This window comes from Mixophyes fleayi, chromosome 4 (assembly GCF_038048845.1).
Source record: "Mixophyes fleayi isolate aMixFle1 chromosome 4, aMixFle1.hap1, whole genome shotgun sequence".
Classification (NCBI taxonomy): domain Eukaryota; kingdom Metazoa; phylum Chordata; class Amphibia; order Anura; family Limnodynastidae; genus Mixophyes; species Mixophyes fleayi.
In genome coordinates, this window is record NC_134405.1 from 9030349 (window position 1) to 9056417 (window position 26069).

A 26069-nucleotide genomic window follows, 5' to 3' on the forward strand; every position below is an offset into this window, starting at 1 on the left:
CTGTATATTCAAGAACCCCTAGGTAGAATATACGCAAATATAAACATTGAAATACACAGATAACTAACTTTTACAACACAATATTTCATGTATTATGTTTCCTTTGAACAAATGTAAATAATCTTGTGCACATACACCAAGTAATTACGCTGCTGCACAGTGTATGAATATTTTGCAGTTATACACAAAAGAAAGGGGATATTTAGAATTGTCTTTTGTGGTTCTCCAGTGGGGTCACCCTGCTTCCTCCACAGAGAGCATAGCCATCTTGGTTGTGGCATTTATTATGGACTTTACCACCTCCGGCCAATACACTTCACCTCCCGGTGATAGATTTAGAGATAACAGGATGCAGATCAATATTCCCTCTATGGGGAACGGCCAAACACTATTTATTGGGATCCCCGGCACATGGATACATAGGATCCGCTACTGTCTAATGATTGTGGTCACCGTACAGCACTGCAGCCGTCCATTCCTATGACAGCAAAACATTCATAACCCTGTATGACCCAGACCAGCACTTCCTCCTGACATATTATTAAAAATATAGATTTATATTGAAGCGTAATATTAAACGTCAGGCAAAGACCAATCTAAACATGTGTGATATGTGGGCGTGAAAGGGTTAATTAAAACAAAACTACCTGATCTATCTAGGAATAAAAAAATGGAAAAAGGTGAAATAAGTTCTAATCAGAGTCATCATTTACAGTTCACCTCATGCCCGTCCCCTGCACCCAAATCCACACATATACACTGACACCTAAGTGCTGTTAACCCAATCAACTTCTTATTGTTATTAAAACAACTATTTTCTCCTATGGCTGCATTGTCCTGCCCTAATCAGGCTGCCTATTTCTACAGCAAAATACTTACTTCAGCCCTAGATAATAAAGCTCCAGCTACCACATACAGTCTCTGATGATACAGCCTCCATCTCCAACTACTGCCCTATTTCTCTCCTCCCATTTGTCTCCAAACTACTTGAGCTATTAGTGTACAAACCCCTATCTCACCTTCTCTCCTCTCACTACATTCTTGACTCTCTGCAGTCAGGTTTCCACTCCCAAGATTCCACTGTAACAGCTCTCACAAAAGTGATTATTGATCTACTAACTGCAAAGTCTAAGGCGAAAATTTATCAAGCTGTGAGTTTCCGTCAGATTTAAAAAGTGGAGATGTTGCCCATAGCAACCAATCAGATTCTATCTATCAATTTGTAGAATGTAATAAATAGAGGGCTGCTGCTACAAGACCGATCTTCCTCTCTCACCGATCCCCATCTGCGGCACCACTTTCCATCTCTACATTGGATCCTTGTGTCCTCCAGAATCCAGTTCAAATTACTCCCCCTTATCTACACCACCTCTCACTCCCACCTACAAGACTTCTCCCGTGTTGAGCCCCACTTATGGAATTTCTATAATTCTATACCCTTTATTTTCATGTCTGCATGTATTTTGTCTACCTTGTATGTCCCTGTTATATCTATGTCCTGTCTTCTGTACTGTACTGCACATGCTAATGGCAGACTGGAAAATAATCATAATTACAAAAAAAAGAACTATGGGGTGTACAGTGTTTAATTGCTGTTAGTCCAGATAATAAAACTTTACATTCTTTACAGGTCATATGAGTTAGAAATCTTTAATAGATGTACTAAACTAAAGTCAATACAGTATTATTTGGTTGTTAATTACTTTACATTAATTAATATAGGCATAGGATTTTTAGAGGATTTAAATGGTTGCACTAAATTAGGTTTTGTTGCTGTGACATATCACAGTTGCAAACATTTGCTTCATCCATTTATTCAACAACAGGTTTAGAGTGATTTTAATTTTTTCACATAAGATGCCATGACAACACATGATCATTAAGAAGATGGCTGACAATGAGCAGACATGACTGTATGAGCATGAGCTGTAATGAATTGCAGTTTCCATAAGTTAAAAAACTTTAAATTATTTGCAGGCCGTCCTAGTTATTACCTTTATTATATATACTAAACTAAAGTCAATAAAGTGTTCTTTGGCTGTCATCAACTTTACAGTTATAAGGATAGACATGGTCGTGGCATTTTAAAGGAAATAAATGGTTGAGTTAATTTTTTTTGCGACATATAACAGTCACATAGATTTAGTGCATTCATTTCTACAATAGAAGGAATAGAATGATTTAAATTTTGTCAATAAAATGCCAGGACAACACATCATTAAGATAATACAGAAAATATGACTGACAATAAACATACATGACTGCATGCGTCTGCCCTACAATGAATTATAATTTGCCAAATATCTTGTACATTTTCCTATATGATGTTGACAATTTAACTATATAATGTCGACATTGTAAATCTGTTGGACATGTTATGTGTCAAAATTTCACAGGGCGACATTATGTATGTGTAGATATTAGTTATGTCGACATTACAAGAGTGTAGACATTATAAACGTATCAGCAATATTATATGTCCACATTTTAGATGTCGAAATTTATAATGTGTAGACATTATTACCGTGTTGACATTATTTTGGTCGACATTATAGCAGTGTAGACATTATCTCAGTCAACATTATGATTTAGACATTTTACATTCCAAAACTTCTTCAATTTCATTGAAGACATTTCTGCTACATCCCTCTAATACATTTGCTCTATGTTAATAAGGATAACTGGTCTTTGCAGTCTATTTATTATTGGCTCTCATATTATCAGCATCACACAACCCCATAAATATCACCTCTGTTTCCATCTTCTAATATGTAGCAGAGTGTACAATATTCATTAATACTGAAAAAAGATGTTAGTTCCATAATCAAAAACATAAATTCCACATTTATCATGATCTGTTTTTATTCAACATCAAGTGTTATAGAAACAGCCGCCAGTAATATAATGGTAATTACAGATATTGTGTTAGCATTGTTCTTCCATCTATATGCAGGTCAGCGCTGTATGATCTGCATCTCTAAGAAATACATATAAAGGACCTCTAGAAGTAGACTAGGAAGCAATGTCTCCTCCTTGAGGCTTATTTAATAACATGGTGTGAAGAACAAGGATTTGCTATAACCCATAGAAACAAGATATCAGCTATTAGCACTCTGCTGTCATCAAAACAACAAAGGAGATGATCTGATTGGTTGTTATGGGATACAGCAACCAAGACAGCAATAGAAAGGTATGAGGGAAACATTAAGGAGATGTAACAGAGACCAATAGGAGCACATGTAGTGTAGAACAGGGCAGTGTGCAGTGTTAGTTTAGATATGTTCGGTAGTCAAAGCTCTGCCTGTCATAGAAGGAATCCCAGTACTGAGAAGAGCTGCTGGAACTCTCTTCTGTAAAGAAAGATCTTTATTCTATTAGTCCCTGTACCTGTATGAGCAGAGCAGAAGTGTGTTACAGAGCTCAGCAAGGGCTGCCCCATTGTCATTGTGTGATTGTGTTATGCAGCTCTAGTTCATAACAAATGGACCATCCCAGAGGTAAAATGCCCCCAAGTCCCCTTGCCAGACCATTATAGTCTTCTCTGACATTAAAATGGCCTTGATGTTATATAAAACACTTGTCAGATTGAAAACAATTAAAGCTGCATATCCCTTATATGCATATTATGATGATACAACCAGATAATTTGTTTATGATACATATGCTACACTCAGTACCTCAGGGTGACTCCTGCGCATGAATCTTTTGTTGAGTGACAAGTGATTTCTCTTCAATTTAACACTTGCTGCATTAAGACCATTTAAATGTTTTCTCTCCTGTGTGAATCCTCTGATGTACAACAAAACATGAATTATGAGTAAAACACTTTCCACATTCAGTGCATTCAAATAATTTCTCTCCTGTGTGAATCTTCCAATGTTTTTCAAGAGATGACATTTGGGTAAAACATTTGTTACATTCAGAGCATTTAAATAGTTTCTCTCCTTTGTGAATCCTCTGATAGGCAAAAAGATTTGATTTCTTTGCAAAATACTTGCTACATTCAGATCATTGAATTGGTTTCTCTCCTGTGTGACTCCTACCATGTCTATAACATCTGAATTTTGGGTAAAACACTTGCTACATTCAGAGCATTTAAATGGTTTCTCTCTTGTGTGAATCCTGTGATGTCTAAGGAGATGTGAGTTTTGGATAAAACACTTGCTACATTCAGAGCATTTAAATGGTTTCTCCCCTGTGTGAATCCTCTTATGTGCAACAAGAACTGCATTCTCTGTAAAACACTTGCTACATTCAGAGCATTTAAATGGTTTCTCTCCTGTGTGAATCCTCGTATGTACAACAAGAGTTGAATTATTTGTAAAGCACTTGCTACATTCAGAGCATTTAAATTGTTTCTCTACTGCGTGAATCCTCTTATGTACAACAAGATTTGAATTAGTTGTAAAACACTTGCTACATTCAGAGCATTTAAATGGTTTCACTCCTGTGTGAATCCTGTAATGTGCAATAAGATTTGACTTTGTGGTAAAACACTTGTAGCATTCAGAGCAATTAAATGGCTTCATTCTTGTGTGAGTCCTCTGATGTATGATCAGTTGTGATTTATAAGCAAAACTTTTGTGACATTCAGAGCAGAGATAGGGCTTTTAGCGTATTATTACTTTGCAACTTATTTGTAGATGGTTTCTTCTGTTCAAAAATGAAATAAGATTGTGTGAATCCGGAAGAGTTTATAAAGAACTTATGTCTGTAGTGTATATGACTTGTAGATGAGGGTATATTTTTGGAACACGCAGATGTTTAGAGTACAGGGTGCTTTCCAAAACGTCTGTTTTTAGAGTGATCCTGCTCATTAATTCACCTGTAAGAAAAAAAGCATACTTATAGTAAGAAGCCAATGACATTAATGAATGCATTTTAACAGTAGTAGTGTTATATTGTGTAAGGAACACAACAATATTTTGTACACTAACAAACATGACCCAGTCATTGACCATTGTTTTTATTTTTGTGTACTTTGTCAAACAAACATAAATACTTAAAACAAAACTGTGATGGCCTATCTGCACACCTACGCAAAACAAAAACCTGTGAATTATCCGCACATGTGATGAAGTACTCACCACCTTCTCATTATTAAATTAAGTAACTTACATATTTGTTGTAGGTGGTTCTCCTGTGAACAAAATTCACAATATGTGCACCACTGAATAAAAAGTGTTCAAAATGAGGTAGCAACTTAAAGGTTGGTCTGTTCCATTACTAGAAAGGTATACCTGAAAAAGTGGCCACTGAGTGCATTTTATATAAATTGGCTCAGGAAACTCTTTGGGCCTTAATCCTAAACAATTGTGCAACAAATTTGCACAAAGACCGAAAACCCTTACTTCATATGATTAAAACACTTAAAAATACTCAGATCAAATTGATCTTAATGGAATATTAATTCCTAAATTTTTTTGTTTTTATTTCAATTTCTTAATTATTTGGGAAGGGATTTGCTGCTCCAATAATAAATTACTGTGCAAAAATTAAAACACCCAAAACTTCAAAAAGAAAAAAAATAATTGAAAACAGGCTCCCCAAAAAATATACATTTCATCCAAATAATCATTTAAAAATAAATGTTTTATTAACATCCAAAAATACAATATTAAAGTAAAATCCACCTAATTAAATAAAAAATAGATAAAAGCACCCAACTGCCTTTTAATTATAAAATAAAATAAGAAGGTTAATAATTCCAGTGGTACACACAATGAATTTTTCTCATTCATTAATATTTTCATGAATTGTGTAAAAGTTTCTAATCACGGATATATCCTATACAAAGGAAACTTCACTTCAAGTGCTAATTGCAGGTATTCTTCTGTTAGACTGTTAGGGAGTAAATAATATCCCTCTTACATATCGGAAGCATAGATGGTATCATTCAGCTTTCAAGGCCAATTAAAATCAGTTATACTATATATATATCATAAAACAATAAAGCATTTTTTTATTGTTTTATTTTTTCTATGATATATGTAATATTTCTGCCATGCTGTTTGATATCATACTAGTGGAAATTAATTGATTGTATCACATGTTATCTGTGATAAAAAAAAAGCCATAATTGGTCTGCTCTAAGTTAAAATTTGGTTCAACTGTCAATTCCACATATCTGAAGAAACTGCAGTGTGATTATGCAGGGAAACACGCAAAAGGAATGATTTGTTTGACCAGAAAAGTGTAGCCTGAATGGTCACATATGTCCTTATTGAATTTGGTAAAAGAGAGACCTGGGTCCCGACGTTGCTAATCATACACAGCAAATACACTGAGCCGTGATAAGGTAACAGATGGGGAGCTGTGTTTTATGTGGTGCTGGGGAGACTGAATTATGAAGCACTTCGGGAGGCTGAATATACTAATTGCTGTATACTAAGTAAAACATTGATCTTATTTGCCCCGAAAGCAGCGATCTGGATAACACCATCTATGCCTCTGAGTTATAAGAGGGATGTTATGTTTCCCCTAGTAGTCTAATAGAATAATACCTGCAATTAGCACTTGGAGTGACTTTTCCTTTGAATAGGATATATCTGTGACAAATATCTATTTACAAAATTCGTGGAGATACTAATGAATGTGTATACTCTGCTGTGTGCACCAAGAGAAATATTAACCCATTTATTTTATTTTATGAATAAAAGGCAATTGGGTTCTTTTTCTATTTTTTATTTTAATTTTGTATGTTGGATGCTAATAAACATAATTTGTTAAATTATTAATTGGATATGTGGTATATAATTTGGGTAGCCTGCTTGTGCATCTTTTTTTCTTTTTGAAGATAATATAAATGTACATTAATATTTATAATGGTTCATTAATATCTCAACTACACTGCAACCATGTGGGAAAGTAGATACATATAATGTACAGTGTATTATCAGGATATTTAAAGTTCAAGACATGTTAACCCAGCTTCATATTGCTATACAATACTTAATAATGATAATTCAAAGTACAGCAGGATAAACAATGCAAATTAGTGTAATGAAAAAATTATAATTCTGCTAGGTTGCAGTACTAACTATAAAAACATTGTTAAGGTAAAAACGCATCACACATGTATAACACTAAATTATTTACAACATAATATACACAAAAATTTGTTTATGTATCTTCTTAAGCGTAATACACTTACCTTACTCTGAAGATTTCTCCTTCTATCTCTTTCCCTCCTGATCATTCTTACTGTTCCATCCTTCCAGCTCTCCAGCCACCAACTCACTAACACAGGGCTGATACTGCCTATTTATAGTCATTCCTCCCCATCTCTCTTCAATAGTTCCCGGGATGACCAGAAGGTTTCTCAGACTGTTTGTCTCCAGGTCTCTCATGTAAATCTCACTGACATGTAAATGAGATATAAACATTCCTAAAGTCACTTACTACAAAGGAAAATTCTAATTAGACCTTGACACACCTGGTAAAATCTTGCATTCTCATTAGATCATCCCAGTCTCTGAGGGTCCATTTGTTATGTCAACAAATGGACCCATTGTTTATTATTCATCTATTATCTAGGCAGAGAGTGTGTTCCAACACAAAGCTGTATATAAGCACAGGAGATAATCTACTTGTCACCTACTCACTATTAATGAAGCACTTTACATATTTAGCTGTAGGTGGTGCTCCCATGAACAAAATAGACAATAAGTTCACTTAAGAATGTAATTTGATACAAAAAATGAGGCACTCTGGAATCTACATCTAATATATGAATCTCTATTGTATAACAAATAAAATCTACATGTTTTGTCACAGTAACCAGAGCAGCGAACTATAAAATTAGCATGTAAAAAGTTCTCCTGTGATTTCCAATGTAAATTGTGTTTGAAAAAGCAAGTGATATGGAATTTTATGAAATAAACCTCAATGTACTCTTTGGATTGTAGAGAACATAAGCATCTGTATTACTAAACATGTCATAGTATAAAGAAAATAAACTGTGTGATTTAGTATGAAGCAAGTTCTTATTTTATTTTTATGTTCTTTTCCCAAGCAACATATTAAATTGAAAAAGATAGTGTGATCAGTAGTCATAGAACAAATGTGTGAGAATGTTAAACAGAGAAAAAGGACGTCCCCCTTAGGTGCTCATTACCTAATTAGTGTGTTCTAAAGTTCTTTAAAAATTTTGTATTAAGTTTACCTTAGTGGTGTAGTTTCTCCCACCAATAATCACATATAATTGTAGGTTCAAATCACTTCTTACTTTATATTCCATCTGACAGCTTCTACTATAGTAAGTAGAATGATTTCCATTAATTCCATAACTCCATATAATTAGCACTAAGATAACAATTTTCAATACAGTGCAAAACAATTTTCTATATAGAGCAAAGCAAAGGACTTTTCTTGCTCAGTCTATTAATTTGGTCACAATCAATGCACCTTAAGTCTAATATGGGAGGAATCACTTATACAAATACATAGAATTTGGATGAGATAACTTGTTAACTACGTCAGACTGAAGTGATACATTATGGAATGCTACATAATTATATATTGGACATCTGAAGGGATATAGTTTGAACACACACTAATATACACCACTATTAAGTGGAATTTTCTGAGAATTTATAGGAAGATTAGAATATATAAAACACATTTTCAGAACATCATCTGATAAAAAGGTTTTCCTATTCATATTAATTACCCCTTGGAGTCAATATCTGCAGTTTTCGTAATATTATGTTATCATGTAATCAATGGTTGGTTCATAAAAGTATTTATTGTTAATCTTAAGAAATTGTGACACAAATTTGGCTTTTAAGATTCTGGAAGAAGTAAGTTATACCTTTCTTTACATATACGGTTCCTACAGTTAATTGGAAAACCCAGAATTGTTCATCAATATATTTATACATATATTACAAATATATGTTCATATTTAGTTATCCCTCTCCATCTCTCATCAACAGTTCCCAGATGATAAAAAAGTAGTCTTAGACTGATTGTCTCCAGGTGATTTTTAAATTAGGGTTTCATTTAATGAAATCGGTTTCTCCTGTAAACTTCTTTGACTTGTAAATGAGATATAAACATTCCTAAGGTCACTTACTAAAAGGGAAAAATCTAATTATACCTTAGCAGGTGGTAAAATCTTCTAATTAGATCATCGCAGTTCCTGACATCCTGTTATGTCAAAAATTGGACCTTTTGTTTAGGTTTCACCTATTGTCTATGTAGAGGGTGTGAGCAGAAAGACCTGTTCTAAGGGGCACATTTAATTGTTGCTGCAAAAGTAAAGCGGCGCGTGCACTATTAACGTCATTACGGCACTTTTCTCGCTTGATTTCAGCTCGCGGCTCAGGGAGCTGTGAGCTGAAATCCGGCTTAGTATTACCATAAAAACGGTAGTACTTTTTCCGCAGCGGAAACCGCCAACAAGTGAATATGCCCAGAAGTATCAGCAGTAAGGCTAGGTACACACTACAGGAAAAATCTAATGATTAGCGATTTACCAATGATGGGAGAAAAAGTCCCAATCAATATGGCGATTCATGTGTATATACTATACACAATTTACCTTCAGATCTGTGCTCTTCCTCTGGTCCAAGAGCAGTGTAGTCGTTTAGAGAATGTCAGTGTGAATGTGGTATGTTATATAGGACATACTAGGAGCAAGAAGTCATTTTTATTATGATTATTCTTATTATATTAGTCTTATTTAATGATTGTTAATATTATTGTTATTATTCCATGCATATTATCTCAGTTTTCATCTCTCTTGAGAACATTTTTGTTATTTCGTATAGAGCTCAATTAAGATATTAATATGTTTGTGCAGCTGTTATGATAAATTTTATAAATGTTAACCTAACTGATAACCTTGGCTGAAATACACATTTTATTGCTAGTTCATTATTATACATGAATTAAAATATTTCCGGGATTTATAGTAACACGGTCTGAACTCTCAGTCTCTGAGAGGAATATGAATTGGTTCTCTTTGAAAGACAGTGAATTTAATATTTAATGGGTTTGCAGACGTGTACTAAGGGAATATGAAATTACCATAAAAGACACATGTCACATCTCAGACATGTGTGAGTGACAGCTGTCAATATAACGTTCAGGGATTACTGCAGCATCAGTCAGTAATTACAGTGTTGGCTTCGCTTGGAAAACTATTACACTGACACAATTAAAGTACACCAGGGAAACACATAAAGTACATTACATTTATCTGCCCAACAGATAGGATGAGGTAAATATTATATATAGATCTTTCATGGGATACAAAAAGAAATCTCACAAATATTTATATAGAAAGCATACAGCATTCCCAGGTCCCAGCTGTAAGTGGTTATGGGACACCTATAGAGGATTATCACATTGTATACTGTCACAGCACATATACCAGCAGTACCATGTCACATTATAGTATTGTATATTGTACTCTGCTAGGTATCCTGGAACACGGGAACTCCGTAATAACCACATGTGACTCCTCTGACATGAGATACTGGCTTCATGTGTTGTTCTCATGGAGTGTTGGTTTTATTCATATTATGAACATACAGGTCTTATTTTCTGCTGATCTAATCTATGCTTCCAAAACAGGTTTTGCTATAACTTGTAACTGTGTTTAAGTAAAAGTTGCTGTCACAGCACGTTTATCATCATTTAACTGAAGCACAAAAATCACAGTACATAAGGAGCAGCACTATAGCATAGACATATTATACAGGGATCATTCTCCCTGAACTCTCACAATCAATCTTACAATCAATCTCTGGTGACTCTGCAGTAACATAGTAGAAGTAAGGACGTAAATATCTCACTCTTAACAGCTCACTGGTTACAATGTCAACGGCCATAATACAAATGCCCTAGAGAGCACTACACACTGACATATTGGCAGAGAAAGAAGAGAAAGTAAGGCAGGCTGGTTACAATGCACAAGCAGCTGGCACATGCAGAGGTGATAGAGAGGGGGATGAAAAAATCAATGTCTCTTCTTGTGGATGTTATGTGGTACAAGCAGGGACAAATTCTGGTTTTATTCTCCTTCCCCCAGTCCCCTCTCCCTGCAGGATCCCTTGTGATGCTGGAAGCACTATCAGATGCAGGACATAAAAGTGGATACATCTCTATATGTACAGAGCGATGACTGCAAATCTGCAACAGGATTAAATATGATCTGGAAGTGACCAGTAAGAGCATCCGAGCACTGACCGGCTACTGTCATATGTCTTTGCTCCTGGCAGGATGAATTTGTAACCCTGTTTAAATGTACACACTGCAGGCTATCATGTAAGATCTTACAATCAGGCTCATTTTTAGATCCTTCAATGATTGTTACCCTGTTTCTTTGTAGTATGCCAAATATCTTGTACATTTTTCTATATGATGTTGACAATTTATCTATATAATGCCTACATTGTAAATCTGTTGGGCATGTTATGTGTCAAAATTTCACAGGTCAACATTATGTATGTGCAGATATTAGTTATGTCGACATTGCAAGAGTGTAGACATTATGAACGTGTCAACAATGTTAGGCGTCCACAATTTAGATGTCGACATTTTGGATGTGTAGACATAATGTATGTCGGCATTTTAAATGTAAAGACATTATTATTATGTTGACATTATTTTGGTCGACATTATTACATTGTAGACATTACCTTTGTCAACATTATGGTTTAGACATTTTACATTTCAAAAATTCTTCAATTTCATTTTAGACATTTCTACTACATCTCTCTAATACATTTGCTTTATGTTAATAATGATAACTGGTCTTTGCAGTGTTTTCATTATTGGTTCACATATTGTCAGCATCACACAACCCCTTAAATATCACCCCTGGTTCCATCTTTTAAAATGTAGAGTGTACAATGTTGAAAAAAGATGGTAGTTCCACAATCAAAACTAGAATTTATCATGATCAGTTTTTATTCAACATGAAGAATTACAGAAACAGCTGTCAGTAACATAAATGGTAATTACAGATATTGTATGAACATGGTCCTTCAGTCTATATGCAGGTCCACGCTGTATGATCTGGATCACTAAGAAATACATATGAAGGACCTCTAGAAGTGCACTAGGAAGCAATGTCTCCTCCTTGAGGCTTATTTAATAACATGGTATGAAGAACAAGGATTTGCTGTAACCCATAACCACCAGATATCAGCTATTACTACTCTGGTGTCATCAAACCAACAAATGTGATGATCTGATTGGCTGTTATAGGATACAGCAACCAAGACAGCAATAGAAAGGTGTGAGGGAAACAATAAGGAGATCTAACAGAGACCAATAGGAGCACGTGTAGTGTAGAACAGGGCAGTGTGCAGTGTTAGTTTAGATATGTTCGGTAGTCATAGCTCTGCCTGTCATAGAAGGAATCCCAGTACTGAGAAGAGCTGCTGGAACTCTCTTCTGGATAGAACGTTCTTTATTCCACTTGTCCCTTTACCTGCATGAGCAGAACAGCTGTATATTACAGAGCTCAGCTAGGGCTGCCCCATTGTTATTGTGTTATTGTGTAGTGCAGCCTCTAGTTCATAACAGTTAGACATTCCCAGATGGAAAATGCCTCCAAGTCCCCTTGTCAGACCTCTCTAGTCTTCTCTGACATTTAACATGGCCTTGATGTTATATTTAACACTTGCAGATTGAAAACAATTAACACTGCATATCCCCTGTAAGGATAGTATGATGATACAACAAGATAACCTGTTTATGATACATATGCTACATTCAGATGCTCAGGGTGACTCTTGTGTATGAATCTTCTGGTGAGTGACAAATGCTTTCCTTTCAATTTCACTAAAACACTTGCTGCATTAAGACCAAATACATGTTTTCTCTCCTGTGTGAATTCTCTGATGTTGTACAAGAGCTGGCTTGTGGGTAAAACTCTTGCTACATTCAGAGCATTTAAATGACTTCTCTTCTGAGTGAATCTTCTGATGTTTTTTAAGAGATGTCTTTTGGGTAAAACACTTGCTACATTCAGAGCATTTAAATGGTTTCTCTCCTGTGTGTATCCTCTTATGTGCATACAAAGCTGAATTGTCACTAAAACATTTGCTACATTCAGAGCATTTAAATGGTTTCTCTCCTGTGTGAATCCTCTCATGTCTTAAAAGATCTGACTTTTGGGTAAAATACTTGCTACATTCAGAGCATTTAAATGGTTTCTCTCCTGTGTGAATCCTCTGATGTGCAATAAGATTTGCTTTCTCTGTAAAACACTTTCTACATTCAAAGCATTTAAATGGTTTCTCTCCTGTGTGAATCTTCTGATGTTTTTTAAGAGATGACATTTGGGTGAAACATTTGCTACATTCAGAGCATTTAAATGGTTTTTCTCCTGTGTGAATCCTCTTATGTGCATAAAGAGCTGAATTGTCACTAAAACATTTGCTACATTCAGAGCATTTAAATGGTTTCTCTCCTGTGTGAAACCTCTCATGTCTTACAAGATATGACTTTTGGGTAAAACACTTGCTACACTCATAGCATTTAAAGGGTTTCTCTCCTGTGTGAATCCTGTGATGTCTAAGAAGTTGTGACTTGTGGGTAAAACACTTGCTACATTCAGAACATTTAAAGGGTTTCTCTCCTGTGTGAATCCTGTGATGTTTAATTAGTTTTGATTTATTTGAAAATGTTTTGTCACATTCAGAGCACATATAGGGCTTCTCTCCTTCTAGATTCATCATGTGTGACAACAAACTAATTGTAGAAAGTTTGTCCAATACAAAAACGAAGTTAGCTGCTATACAGAAGAATTGATCACTGTAGAATATACAAGATGTAGATGAATTTTTTTTGGAACACTCAGATGCTCAGAGAACAAGGACCTTTCCAAGATGTCTTCTGTTATTAATGGGAATCCTGCTCATTAATTCACCTGTAAGCAAAATTAATTTTAAAATGAATGTTACATTAATGAAAATGCTTTAACAATAGTAGTGTTATATTGGATAAGGAATACAAAAATATTTTATACACTTTTAGCTATGAATCAGACATTGAACTTTTTTTATTTTTGTGTACATCGATACAGAAACATACATACTTAATTGAAAACTGTGAAGGTCTATCTATACACTCACACAAGGCAAAAAAGTGATATATCCACACATGGGAGAATGGTATCACCACAGACTCACCATTAATTAAGCAGCTTACATAATTAGATGTAGGTGTTACTCCTTTGAATAAAATTCACAAGTACTCAAAAGTAGATAAAGTGTTACAAATGAGGCACTCTGGAGTCATGTATATATATAATCAGTAAATCATGTGGCAGCACCTAAATGGGGGTCCTGTCCAGTACTAGAGATATCTAATAAAGTGACCACTAAGTACATATTTATATATCTTCACAGGAATAAAATTGTGGCACTAAGTGATTACCGAATATTAAGTGGTTAACAAATAAAAATCAAATAAATTAACACCATACAGGAGGCTGCTCTTTTCTTAGACACCTGTTCCAGGTATATATCTATAAAGTATCACACAAGAAAAAACACCAAACAGTGTAGTGTTATCAAACAAATTTAAATAAACAGTGATGTGCTCTAATCAATATCTGTATCATAGGAAATTAGATTTAAATCTTATTTGAGTAATCTGTGGTCTTGTTCAAATATTTAACTAAAAAACCTCTTCAAAAAAGTTCAGTTTTGCTTGTAAAAATAGACAAAGAATATCATAGTGAAACACTACGTTTTACTCTTTTTATTGTTTGACTGTTTGCATATATTTATATATTTTATAATGAGAGAATTATTGCCACACTATATTCATTATCATGTATTCAATTGTTGGCTCATGAATTTTTCTTTAAGATTATGGTAGAACACATTTATAACAATACAATATCTACAACATAATATCTCAAAATATTTGTGTATATATCAGTATCTTCTTATATATAATATAATTACCTTACTGTGAAGATTTCTCCTTCTATCTCTTTCCCTCCTGATCATTCTTACTGTTCCATCCTTCCAGCTCTCCAGCCACCAACTCACTAACACTGGGCTGATACTGCCTATTTATAGTCATTCCTCCCCATCTCTCTTCAATAGTTCCCAGGATGACCAGTCTCTCATGTAAATCTCATTGAAATGTAAATGAGGTATAAACATTCCTAAAGCCACTTACAATAAAAGAAAATTATAATTAGACCTTTTACAGGAGACAAAATCTCACATTCAATCAGCACAGTCTCTGACATCCTGTTATTTCAACATATGGACCTTTTTTATTTAGGATTTATCTATTGTGTAGGCAGAGTGTGAGCAGAAAGACCCGTTCTACATATCAGCAGTAACTCTGATATCAATATTATTCATTGTTAAAAATAAACTATGACAAAAGAAAGTAAATTATATATAACAAATTAATTTGTAAACGCAGATTATTATTTATATTCATCTAAATTAAGGCAGAATGATAGATGTTGAAGAGCCTCATTTAAAAGCAACAAAGGAAAGAGAATTACAGTCTGTGACATCCTGTTATGTCAACAAATGCACCTTTTGTCTATATATATATATATATGGAAAACTGTGTGAAACTTGTAAGAAATGCACTAATAGTGAGGTAAACACAGCAAGATATAAAAAGTTGGATTAATACTTAAATGAAAACTATGAAGACACAAAGCTGTGATATATCCTCACAGGGGATTATCTACTCGTCATCTACTCGCTATTAATGGGCCAATTTACATATTTAGTTGTGGGTGATGCTCCTGTGAACAAAATAGACAATAAATACACTAAAGAAGAAGAAGTGCTCAAAAACGAAACACTCTGACATCTACATATAAAATAATAATCTTTATTGTATACCAACTTAACAATATATGTTTCGTCAGAGTAACTCCAGCAGTGAAATATAAAATTAACATGTGAAAGTGTTCATGTGATTTACAATGCAAAGATTGTCGCTGTAATACAAAAAAATGTGGGGTAAATCCTCAATATAGTTTTTGGACTTTAAAGTACATAATTATTTGTATTAATAAAAAAATCATAGTATAAAGTGTTGTGTGTTCTTGGTTTAGTATGAAGCCATGCTTACGTTCTTTATCCCCATTTACTATATGATGGCCCTTTAATATTTTTCCAGGTAAGTTAACAATTGACCTTTAAATTTGTTTATTGAGATAATTCACAGGTGCTTCCTGGTATAAGCAGATATATCTGTCTGTTGTTAGTATTATTCAGTTTAAAGCAAAAATGTATTATCCACAGCGGATAGAGAAATCACATAAATATAAATACAGTGAATTATCCCATTTTATATCATGTTTATGTCTTATTTTATATGTTTCTCTATGAGGTGCTCTCCCAGAACAAAGTGTTACTATTACAGGGAGGAAAGGGGAAATAATTTTGTATTGGAAACACTATTAATCCACACTAATCTTGTAGCAAGAAATTATTTAGATCCCTTTTTTTATTTATTTATAATAAAATAATATTTTCTTTGTCAGACTGTTCTTTTACCAAGCTACATATTAAAATTGAAATGAAAGTATGATCAGTAATAATAGAAGAAATGTGTGAGAATGTAAAACAGAGGAAAGGACGTCACCCCTTAGGTGCTCATTATCTAATTATTGAGGTCTATATTTCTTCCACTATCTTGTATCAGAAATTCACTGTTCACTTACTGCCTAATATATCTCACCCCTTGACAGTTACCTTTCTACTGATATAATCAATGTTAATCACTTCACTTGTCGGGGTGCCATCACACAGAGACTTGTGTGCTTTGTACAACAAGGGAAATGATTAGTTTGTACAGAACACTGAGCATGAAACATATGTCTATGGAGATGCTTCATGTCACACTGCACCAGCAATGGCCCTTCATCGTGTAACAATACATTGTAAGGAGCCCCACAGCAGCTGGGCCTGTGTGCTGTCACTGCCAGGGACGATTCTTAGTCTGCCCTGTGTGTATACTATATAATACATCCTCTACTGTGTACTATTACCTCCCCTGTGTACTATTACCTCTCCTGTGTACTATTACCTCCCACCCTGTGTACTATTACCTTCCCTGTGTACTATTACATCTCCTGTGTACTATTACCTCTCCTGTGTACTATTACCTCTCATGTGTACTATTATCTCTCCTGTGTACTATTACCTCTCCTGTGTACTATTACCTCTACTGTGTACTATTACCTCCCCTGTGTACTATTATCTCTCCCCTGTGTACTATTACCTCTCCTGTGTACTATCACCGCTCCTGTGTACTATTACCTCTCCTGTGTACTATTACCTCTTCCCTGTGTACTATTACCTCTCCTGTGTACTATTACCTCTTCCCTGTGTACTATTACCTCTCCCCTGTGTACTATTACCTCCCCTGTGTACTATTACCTCTTCCCTGTGTACTATTACCTCTCCTGTGTACTATTACCTCTTCCCTGTGTACTATTACCTCTCCTGTGTACTATTACCTCTTCCCTGTGTACTATTACCTCTCCCCTGTGTACTATTACCTCCCCTGTGTACTATTACCTCTCCCCTGTGTACTATTACCTCCCCTGTGTACTATTACCTCTTCCCTGTGTACTATTACCTCTCCCCTGTGTACTATTACCTCTCCTGTGTACTACTACCTCTCCTGTGTACTATTACCTCCCCTGTGTACTATTACCTCTCCCCTGTGTACTATTACCTCCCCTGTGTACTATTACCTCTCCTGTGTACTATTACCTCTCCTGTGTACTATTACCTCTCCTGTGTACTATTACCTCTCCTGTGTACTATTACCTCTTCCCTGTGTACTATTACCTCTCCCCTGTGTACTATTACCTCTCCTGTGTACTATTACCTCCCCTGTGTACTATTACCTCTCCCCTGTGTACTATTACCTCCCCTGTGTACTATTACCTCTCCTGTGTACTATTACCTCTCCTGTGTACTATGACCTCTCCTGTGTACTATTACCTCTCCTGTGTACTATTACCTCTCCTGTGTACTATTACCTCTCCTGTGTACTATTACCTCTCCGCTGGTATCACTCGGAATAAACAGTTATGTTTGTGAAACCACTCACTTTCCCTTCATTCATAGACTAGATCACATACTGCAGCAGATATTTGAATGAAATTGACTTAAAAAAAAACGTTGCTTGTCATATACAGACAGATATACAATACAACAAGACAATAAAACATGTAATAACATACAGTATATATACACCAATATATTTCAGTTGCAAAAGGACACTTCATGGAGCTAATGTATGAAATTATCTTTCACTTTGTCTGAAATACATCAGTATAAAAACAGGGATAGGAAGTCAGTCACCCACCCATTCACTTGTACAGGTCACTAACAGAGAACAGCTCAGAATACCTGATAGATGACATGGATTAGGGGCATAGATAGAAGAACATGAGACTCTCTGTACCAGTGTTTTCCTTATGTAATTATGTCATTTTGTGAATTATGATGATGTATTTATGTAGAATTGTTGTTTGTATTTATATAATATTGTCACAATTGTACTTATGGTATTTTGTCATTTTGTTGCACATTCTGACCTCCCATGAGCAACACTACAGAACCCCTGTGGTGCCTTATAAATAAAGGATAATAATAATTTTAGAAAACAGAGTGACCATGAAAAGGCATAAATGGCAAATATAACAGAGCAAAGACCCCATAAGTGAAGTATATGAAATCAACCAAAAACAGCTGACAACCCTCATATAATGTGAAGAGTGTCATTATGACATAAATGTGAGTGACCACTAAAGGGTGCAGCTAGAGGACTGTGGCACAATGGAAGTATAATACTTTTATATAAGACATATAATGATAAAGGGGGGCACAGTGTGATGTGAGGAGCTACAATAAGGGGCCACAGTGTAATGCAGGGGGCCGCAGTTAAGAAGGGGGAGCAGTGTGATGCAGTGTAATGATAAAGGAGAGCACAGTGTGATGAGAGGGGCTACAATAAGGGGCTACAGTGTGATGCAGGGGGCTGCAGTGTGATGCAGGGGGCTGCAGTGTGATGCAGTGTAATGATAAAGGAGAGCACAGTGTGATGCGAGGAGCTACAATAAGGGGCCACAGTGTGATGTAGGGGGCTGCAGTGATGAAGGGGCCGCAGTGTGATGCAGTAGGCTGCAGTGTGATGCAGTGTAATGATAAAGGAGGGCACAGTGTGATGAGAGGGGCTGTAATAAGGGGCCACAGTGTGATGCAGGGGGCTGCAGTGATGAAGGGGAGCAGCGTGATGTACATGTTATTTGAAACCTATGTTCTGGGTAGGAACTTCTTTAGGGGGGTGGAGCTCTCTGTATCCAAGGTTCAAGACAGTAGTGTTGTAATTTCACTTGGAAGTATGATTTACTTACAAATACAGATGATAGTAATAAACCAGCAGACTCTTCTACAAGATCCAGTTACAGCACAAAACAAATATTTGCAAAAACATAAAATAATTGAAATTACATATCTTCCACTAAAAGTGCTGCTTTTAGGTCACTGTCCCGCTGTCCTGGAAGTAAGGACTGCTGGGATATATGTCACGCTCTGGTGAGCAGGCGCTGCACACTTCTGCCAATGGTGTATGCAGCAATGCAGGTTTTTCTGTTGGAGGGAGGCCTAGAGCTTTTCATCTGCTAAGGACGCCCCCAGTGATGCAAGCCACACCCACAATGGCATAGCCACGCCTCTTTGATGGCGCTGCACGGCGGTGCATGGCTTCCCCTTGTACTCGACTATAGGAGTATATGCTATGGCTAAGATATAGTGCTATGGATTATTTCAGGGAGGGGCCCCAAACACATCAAACGCTTCAGTTTTCTGGGGGTCGAGCAAGGTGCACCCCAAAACGCTCCCTTACCTACTACCATCTTTAGTAGGAAAAACAGCTGTTTCATATGCAGGATATGTCATTTTGCTGCTGAAACCTTTGGGGACTCTGGTAGGCGCAATTGCTATTCCCCTGTATATGTGCTGCCATTATACAAATTCATGTGATTTTATCATATCTGTTGAATAGGGATTGTCGATAAATAAAGGGTAAAACTACTATTTTCTTTTTGTAGTTACCTGAATTTCTGTTTGCATATGGAATATTATCCCTAGTGGTGAATTTGATCATATGAGGGCAAGACCCTGTGCTGAAAATATTGGGAAGTTTAAAACTATATGTTTTTGAAGGCTTTGAATATCCACGGGTTTGTGTAAGTGACATTGTATGAGGGGCCCCAAAAGCAGGTGAAGGAGACCCCTATCTATTACCTTCTCATTTTGCATTTTATAAAGTGGTGCCTATGGTTTTTGCCTCTTTGAATATGGAAGTGGCACCTTTCTAGTCTCTCTGGAATCACGCTTGTGCATGTGAGATGCTTAATGCACATGGTGGTGAGAAAATCCATTGAATGTATTACACTATTTTTTCCATTTTCTTTTCTTTTGGGAACATTTTTGAGTGAGACACCTAGAAACAATCCAAGCAAAATGATATTGATTTACATATGCACTGTGGACTATGGGATAAGATTTAATCATTGCCAATTTTACTTTTTTCTTTGGCAAATTTTCATATTTGTTTTGAGTGTACTATTTGTGACATGCCACTTATTGTTGCATTTTCATTAATGACTCATGTAGTGTTGTTGAAGTAACTTTTAACAGAAATACATATTAGCTCATATATTTAAGTTTAGGGTCTGTACTTTTAAGAGAACGTGTTGCACAATATAGAATTGCATAAAAGAGACATGTATTTAGTAATTTTCCATCATTGCACAATTCATGAGCAAAACAGATTAGATAATTGTCATATGATTGTATTTCACAATCATCGCCTGAGAAGAGCTGCAGGAACTCTCTTCTGGATAGAACGTTCTTTATTCTACTAGTCCCTGTACCTGTATGAGCAGAGCAGCTGTATATTACAGAGCTCAGCAAGGGCTGCCCCATTGTTATTGTGTTATTGTGTATTGCAGCTCTAGTTCATAACAGTTAGACCATCCCAGAGGGAAAATGCCCCCAAGTCCCCTTGTCAGACCTCTCTAGTCTTCTCTGACATTTAACATGGCCTTGATGTTATATAAAACACTTATAGATTGAAAACAATTAAAACTGCATATCCCCTGTATGGATAGTATGATGATACAACAAGATAACCTAAATATGATACATATGCTACATTCAGATCCTCAGGGTGACTCTTGTGTATGAATCTTCTGGTGAGTGACAAGTGCTTTCCTTTCTATTTCACTAAAACACTTGCTGCATTAAGACCAAATACCTGTTTTCTCTCCTGTGTGAATTCTCTGATGTTGTACAAGAGCTGGCTTGTGGGTAAAATACTTTGTTGGGGTATCGGGGTTCACCGATACTTCTATCAATCACCTTCAATGTCAGTCAGATCTTTCTTTGTTTTTAGTCGACTGGTGAACAGAAAATACCCAACACCTGTATGATATAATGCTGAGCAACTTCTATTCTGTTACAAATTGAGACCGCTTCAGCGTTTATTTTTATACATGTAAGTCTAGGGGTATAGATGCTGAACAACCAATTATAAGACAGTAAATTATGAAAGAAAGTCAATCAACAATTATATATATTGCAGTTTTCCAACTAAGTTCAAACAATTCTATCTTCTTTATGCATTATCTCTTTCCAGGTTTTCTGCCAATACTCTTGTGCTGCTCTGTGAAGAACGTTTCGCTTTACTGCGTGTCCTTGGTCTGTTTCTGTTCATGAGAACATCCTGCTATGTAGTTTCATAACCTTGAATAATTTGTCTTTTAAACTGAACATAATATCTGCTAATTTCTCTTAAAGTTATAGCATAACATATTAGCTTCTAAAGCTTAGTACATGATAGATATTAAATCAATAATCATACAATTTCACTCTAACACTCCCCTCTTTGATTAAATATTAACAATTAACTTCTACCTATAAGTCATGGTGATACTCAGCAGAAGACAGTTAGTACCTACATTTACATCATATGGTATCATAAGGACCCCATATAGGTAGAACAAGAATTCATTCAGCACACATCTCTGGTACTTTATCACCATAACTTTTCTTTCCCTATTTAATGTTTTATCTAGGTGCATAGAGGGGAATACTTTGCTGATATCTATTCAAAAGCTTTCTTGTATTACATGTTAAGTAGCAGTTCCATATAATCATTATAGTTAGTACAAAAAGAATTAGTAACAATGGGTGAATCAAGATATTCATAGCTTTTTTCATGGAATAAGATCCATTAACAAATATGTCCCACCAATGATGCGATAATCCATCTTTCAATTCCGAGGTTAAATGTACTAGTTCACCTGCCTCTATTATTGTAGTCATTTTTGCATGATGAGTAAAATAATTTACCTCTTTTAGGTGTTTATCTAATAGTTGAGTATTGTTAATTTGAAATAATAAGAAGCTGTAGGTTAAATGATACATTTCTATCTTTAAGTTTGTATTCCTCCCCTTTCAATGTTACCTGTGTTTCGGTATCTGGTAAAAATATATGTGTCTGATTTTTCCACTTAAAGATTGTAACATTATATAGACATCCGGAGAATGGTGGGTGCTTACCTATGGCCTGTAAGCCTTCTTTCATTGTACTTATTATACAGACTACTTGTGGTGCTATCTCGATGTACATATCCTTACTGGGGTCATGTAAGGTCCATTTACACGCACTGGTGGGGTGTTGCAGTTGACAGGGCTCATATATAGGCGAGTGTTTATTGCACACTATACCTCTGTTAGTTTTTGTACATAATGAGGTATCATGAGTCTGATTGGATTCTAATTCTATGTAGGATCCTTTCATAGTGGGTGTCCATAGCTGGGTACCCCCAGATGGTGTGTACAGGGGTACTGGTAATATCATAAATTTACAAACTGTCTTTTCTTGCGTAACATTAAACACCTCTAGTACCCCTGTGCAGGCTTGTTCTGAACATTCTACCTTTGTTGTGCTCATCTCAAACCAGAGCGTGTTGGTCAAGTTAAATAGTGACCTATAGAATTCTTCATGTTTACCAAGGAATTGGGTTTGGGTGACTTGTTTCTGCATTACCTGTGCTATTACCTGCATATTGCACACTGTCCAGTCAAAGATTTTAGTAATGTTTCTGTCCAATTTAACCTGTGTAATTTGTGACTGGTTGAAAATCTGAAGCAATTCTTGAGTTACTCTTAAATGTTGCTGTATGGGTGTATAAAGAGTGGGCATCCAATCAGCCTGCATATGTACTTTTTTATCCAACTGGTGACCTGCATTGCTCATCTTGCTGCTGATGGTTTCTATGTCAATTGAATTCAATACCCCCATTCCCGTTACAGTGCCCCCTAGTAGTGTATCATACCACTGACGCTTTCTATCGGGGTTCACCGATACTTCTATCAATCACCTTCAATGTCAGTCAGATCTTTCTTTGTTTTCAGTCGACTGGTGAACAGAAAATACTCAACAGCTGTATGATATAATGCTGAGCAGCTTTTATTCTGTTACAATTTGAGACCGCTTCAGTGTCTATTTTTATACATGTAAGTCTAGGGGTATAGATGCTGAACAACCAATTATAAGACAGTAAATTATGAAAGAAAGTCAATCAACAATTATATATATTGCAGTTTTCCAACAAAGTTCAAACAATTCTATCTTCTTTATGCATTATCTCTTTCCAGGTTTTCTGCCAATACTCTTGTGCTGCTCTGTGCAGAACGCTTCGCTTTACTAACATATTAGCTCCTAAAGCTTAGCACATGATAGATATTAAATCAATAATCATACAATTTCACTCTAACAACTTGCTACAGTCAGAGTATTTAAATGGCTTCTCTCCTGTGTGAATCTTCCAATGTTTTTCAAGAGATGACGTTCGGGTAAAACATTTGCTACATTCAGAGCATTTATATGGTTTCTCTCCTGTGTGAATCCTCTGATGTCTAAGAAGATGAGACTTTTGGGTAAAACACTTGCTACATTCAGAGCATTTATATGGTTTCTCTCCTGTGTGAATCCTCTGATGTAAAACAAGATTTTCCAATTGGGTAAAACACTTGCTACATTCAGAGCATGTATATGGTTTCTCGCCCGTGTGAACCCTCTGATGTAAAACAAGATTTTCCAAATGGGTAAAACACTTGCTACATTCAGAGCATTTAAATGGTTTCTCTCCTGTGTGAATCCTCTGATGTCTAAGAAGATGTGACTTTTGGGTAAAACACTTGCTACATTCAGAGCATTTAAATGGTTTCTCTCCTGTGTGAATCCTCTGATGTACAAAAAGATCAGATTTCTGTGTAAAACATTTGCTACATTCAGAACATTTAAATGGTTTCTCTTCTGTGTGAATCCTCTGATGTTTAATTAGTTTTGATTTACATGAAAATGTTTTGTCACATTCAGAGCACAAATAGGGCTTCTCTCCTTCTATATTCATCATGTGTTTGACAACAAAATAGTTGTCGAAAATTTCTCCAATTCAAAAATGAAGTTAGCTGCTATACAGAAGTATTGATCACTGTAGTATGTCTGACTTGTATGTGAGTTTTTTGGAACATCAGATGCTCACAGAACAAGGAAATTTTCAAGATGTCTTCTGTTATTAATGGGAATCCTGCTCATTAGTACATATGTAAGCAAAATTAATTATAAAATTAATGTTATATTAATGAAAATGCTTTAACAACGGCAGTGTTATATTGGATAAGGAATACAAAAACTATTTTATACACTAACAACTATGAAACAGACATTGACCATTGTTTTTATTTTTGTGTACATTGATACAGAAACATACATACTTAATTGAAAACTGTAAAGGCCTATCTATACACTCACACAAGGCAAAAAAGTTGTGATATATCCATACAGGAGATAATGTTATCACCACAGACTCACTATTAATTAAGCATCTTACATAATTAGATGTAGGTGTTACTCCTTTGAATAAAATTCTCAAGTACACTAAGGCAGATAAAGTGTTAAAAATGAGGAACTCTGGAGTCATGTAAATATATAATCAGTAAATCATGTGGCAGCACCTAAATGGGGGTCCTGTCCAGTACTAGAGGTATCTAATAAAGTGTCCACTAAGTACATATTTATATATCTTCACAGGAATAAAATTGTGGCACTAAGTGATTACTGAATATTAAGTGATAAACAAATAACAATCAAATAAATTAACACCATACAGGAGGTTGCTCTTTCCTTGGACACCTGTTCCAGGTATATATCTATAAAGTATCACACAAGAAAAAGCACCAAACAGTGTAGTTTTATCAAACAAATTTAAATAAACAATGATGTGCTCTATTGATACTGCCTATTTATAGTCATTCCTCCCCATCTCTCTTCAATAGTTCCCGGGATGACCAGAAGGTTCTCAGACTGTTTGTCTCCAGGTCTCGCATGTCAATCACATTGACTTGTAAATGACATATAAACATTCCTAAGGTCACTGAATACAAAGGAAAATTCTAATTACACCTTGGCAGGTGGTAAGATCTTGAATTCTAATTAGATCAGCACAGTCTCTGACATCCTGTTATGTCAACAAATGGACCCTTTGTTTAGGATTTGTCTATTGTGTAGGCAGAGAGTGTGAGCAGAAAGACCTGTTCTACATATCAGCAGTAACTCTGATTTCAATATGATTCACTGATAAAAATAAGACATAATACACAGATTTGTTTTATTGCACTGTAAGGACGCACATCTGGGACATATCTCAAAAGGACACCACTTTATCCTAATAATAATAATAATAATAATAACCATTTATTTTATTTTACAATTAAGAGACAATTGGGTTATTTTTCTATTTTTTATTTATTTAGGTGGATTTTATTTTAATTTTGTATGTTAGATGGTAATAAATAATTTGTAATTATTAACTGGATGTGTGGTATATAATTTGTGTAACCTGTTTGCGCTTCTTGTTATCTTTTTGAAGATAATATAAATGTACATTGATAATTATAATGGTTCATGAATATCTAATTACACTGCAACCATGTGGGAAAGTAGATAGATATAATGTACAGTGTATT

At 35.4% G+C, this 26069-nt stretch overlaps 2 protein-coding genes across 2 annotated transcripts in view; both read right to left on the reverse strand.

The window, feature by feature from the left end:
• Positions 1 to 3750: 3750 nt before the first annotated feature.
• LOC142149645 (uncharacterized) lies at positions 3751 to 10838 on the reverse strand. Its single transcript, XM_075204961.1, has 4 exons — positions 10745 to 10838; positions 4728 to 4825; positions 4038 to 4607; positions 3751 to 3870 (listed from the first exon to the last, which is right to left on the reverse strand). The coding sequence occupies exons 1-4, from the start codon at positions 10836 to 10838 to the stop codon at positions 3751 to 3753; spliced, it is 882 nt and encodes a 293-aa protein (XP_075061062.1).
• A 1977-nt stretch (positions 10839 to 12815) lies between these two features.
• The window catches only part of LOC142149646 (uncharacterized), a 66220-nt gene continuing 52966 nt past the window's right edge, over positions 12816 to 26069 (reverse strand). The window contains exons 5-6 of the mRNA XM_075204962.1: positions 23872 to 24445; positions 12816 to 13363 (exon numbers count right to left, since the gene is read on the reverse strand). Coding sequence (XP_075061063.1) covers positions 12816 to 13363; positions 23872 to 24445 — 1122 coding nt within the window. The remainder of the gene's footprint in view (positions 13364 to 23871; positions 24446 to 26069) is intronic.

Coding starts and splice junctions, on each gene's coding strand:
- LOC142149645 (XM_075204961.1), bottom strand. CDS start 10,838: ATGGCCGTTGACATTGTAACCAGTGAGCTGTTAAGAGTGAGATATTTA. Junction 4,826..10,744: donor AGAGTCACCAGAGATTGATT/GTAAGATTGATT, acceptor TTTTTCTTACAG/GTGAATTAATGAGCAGGATC. Junction 3,871..4,037: donor ATGTTATAGACATGGTAGGA/GTCACACAGGAG, acceptor AAACATTGGAAG/ATTCACACAGGAGAGAAATT.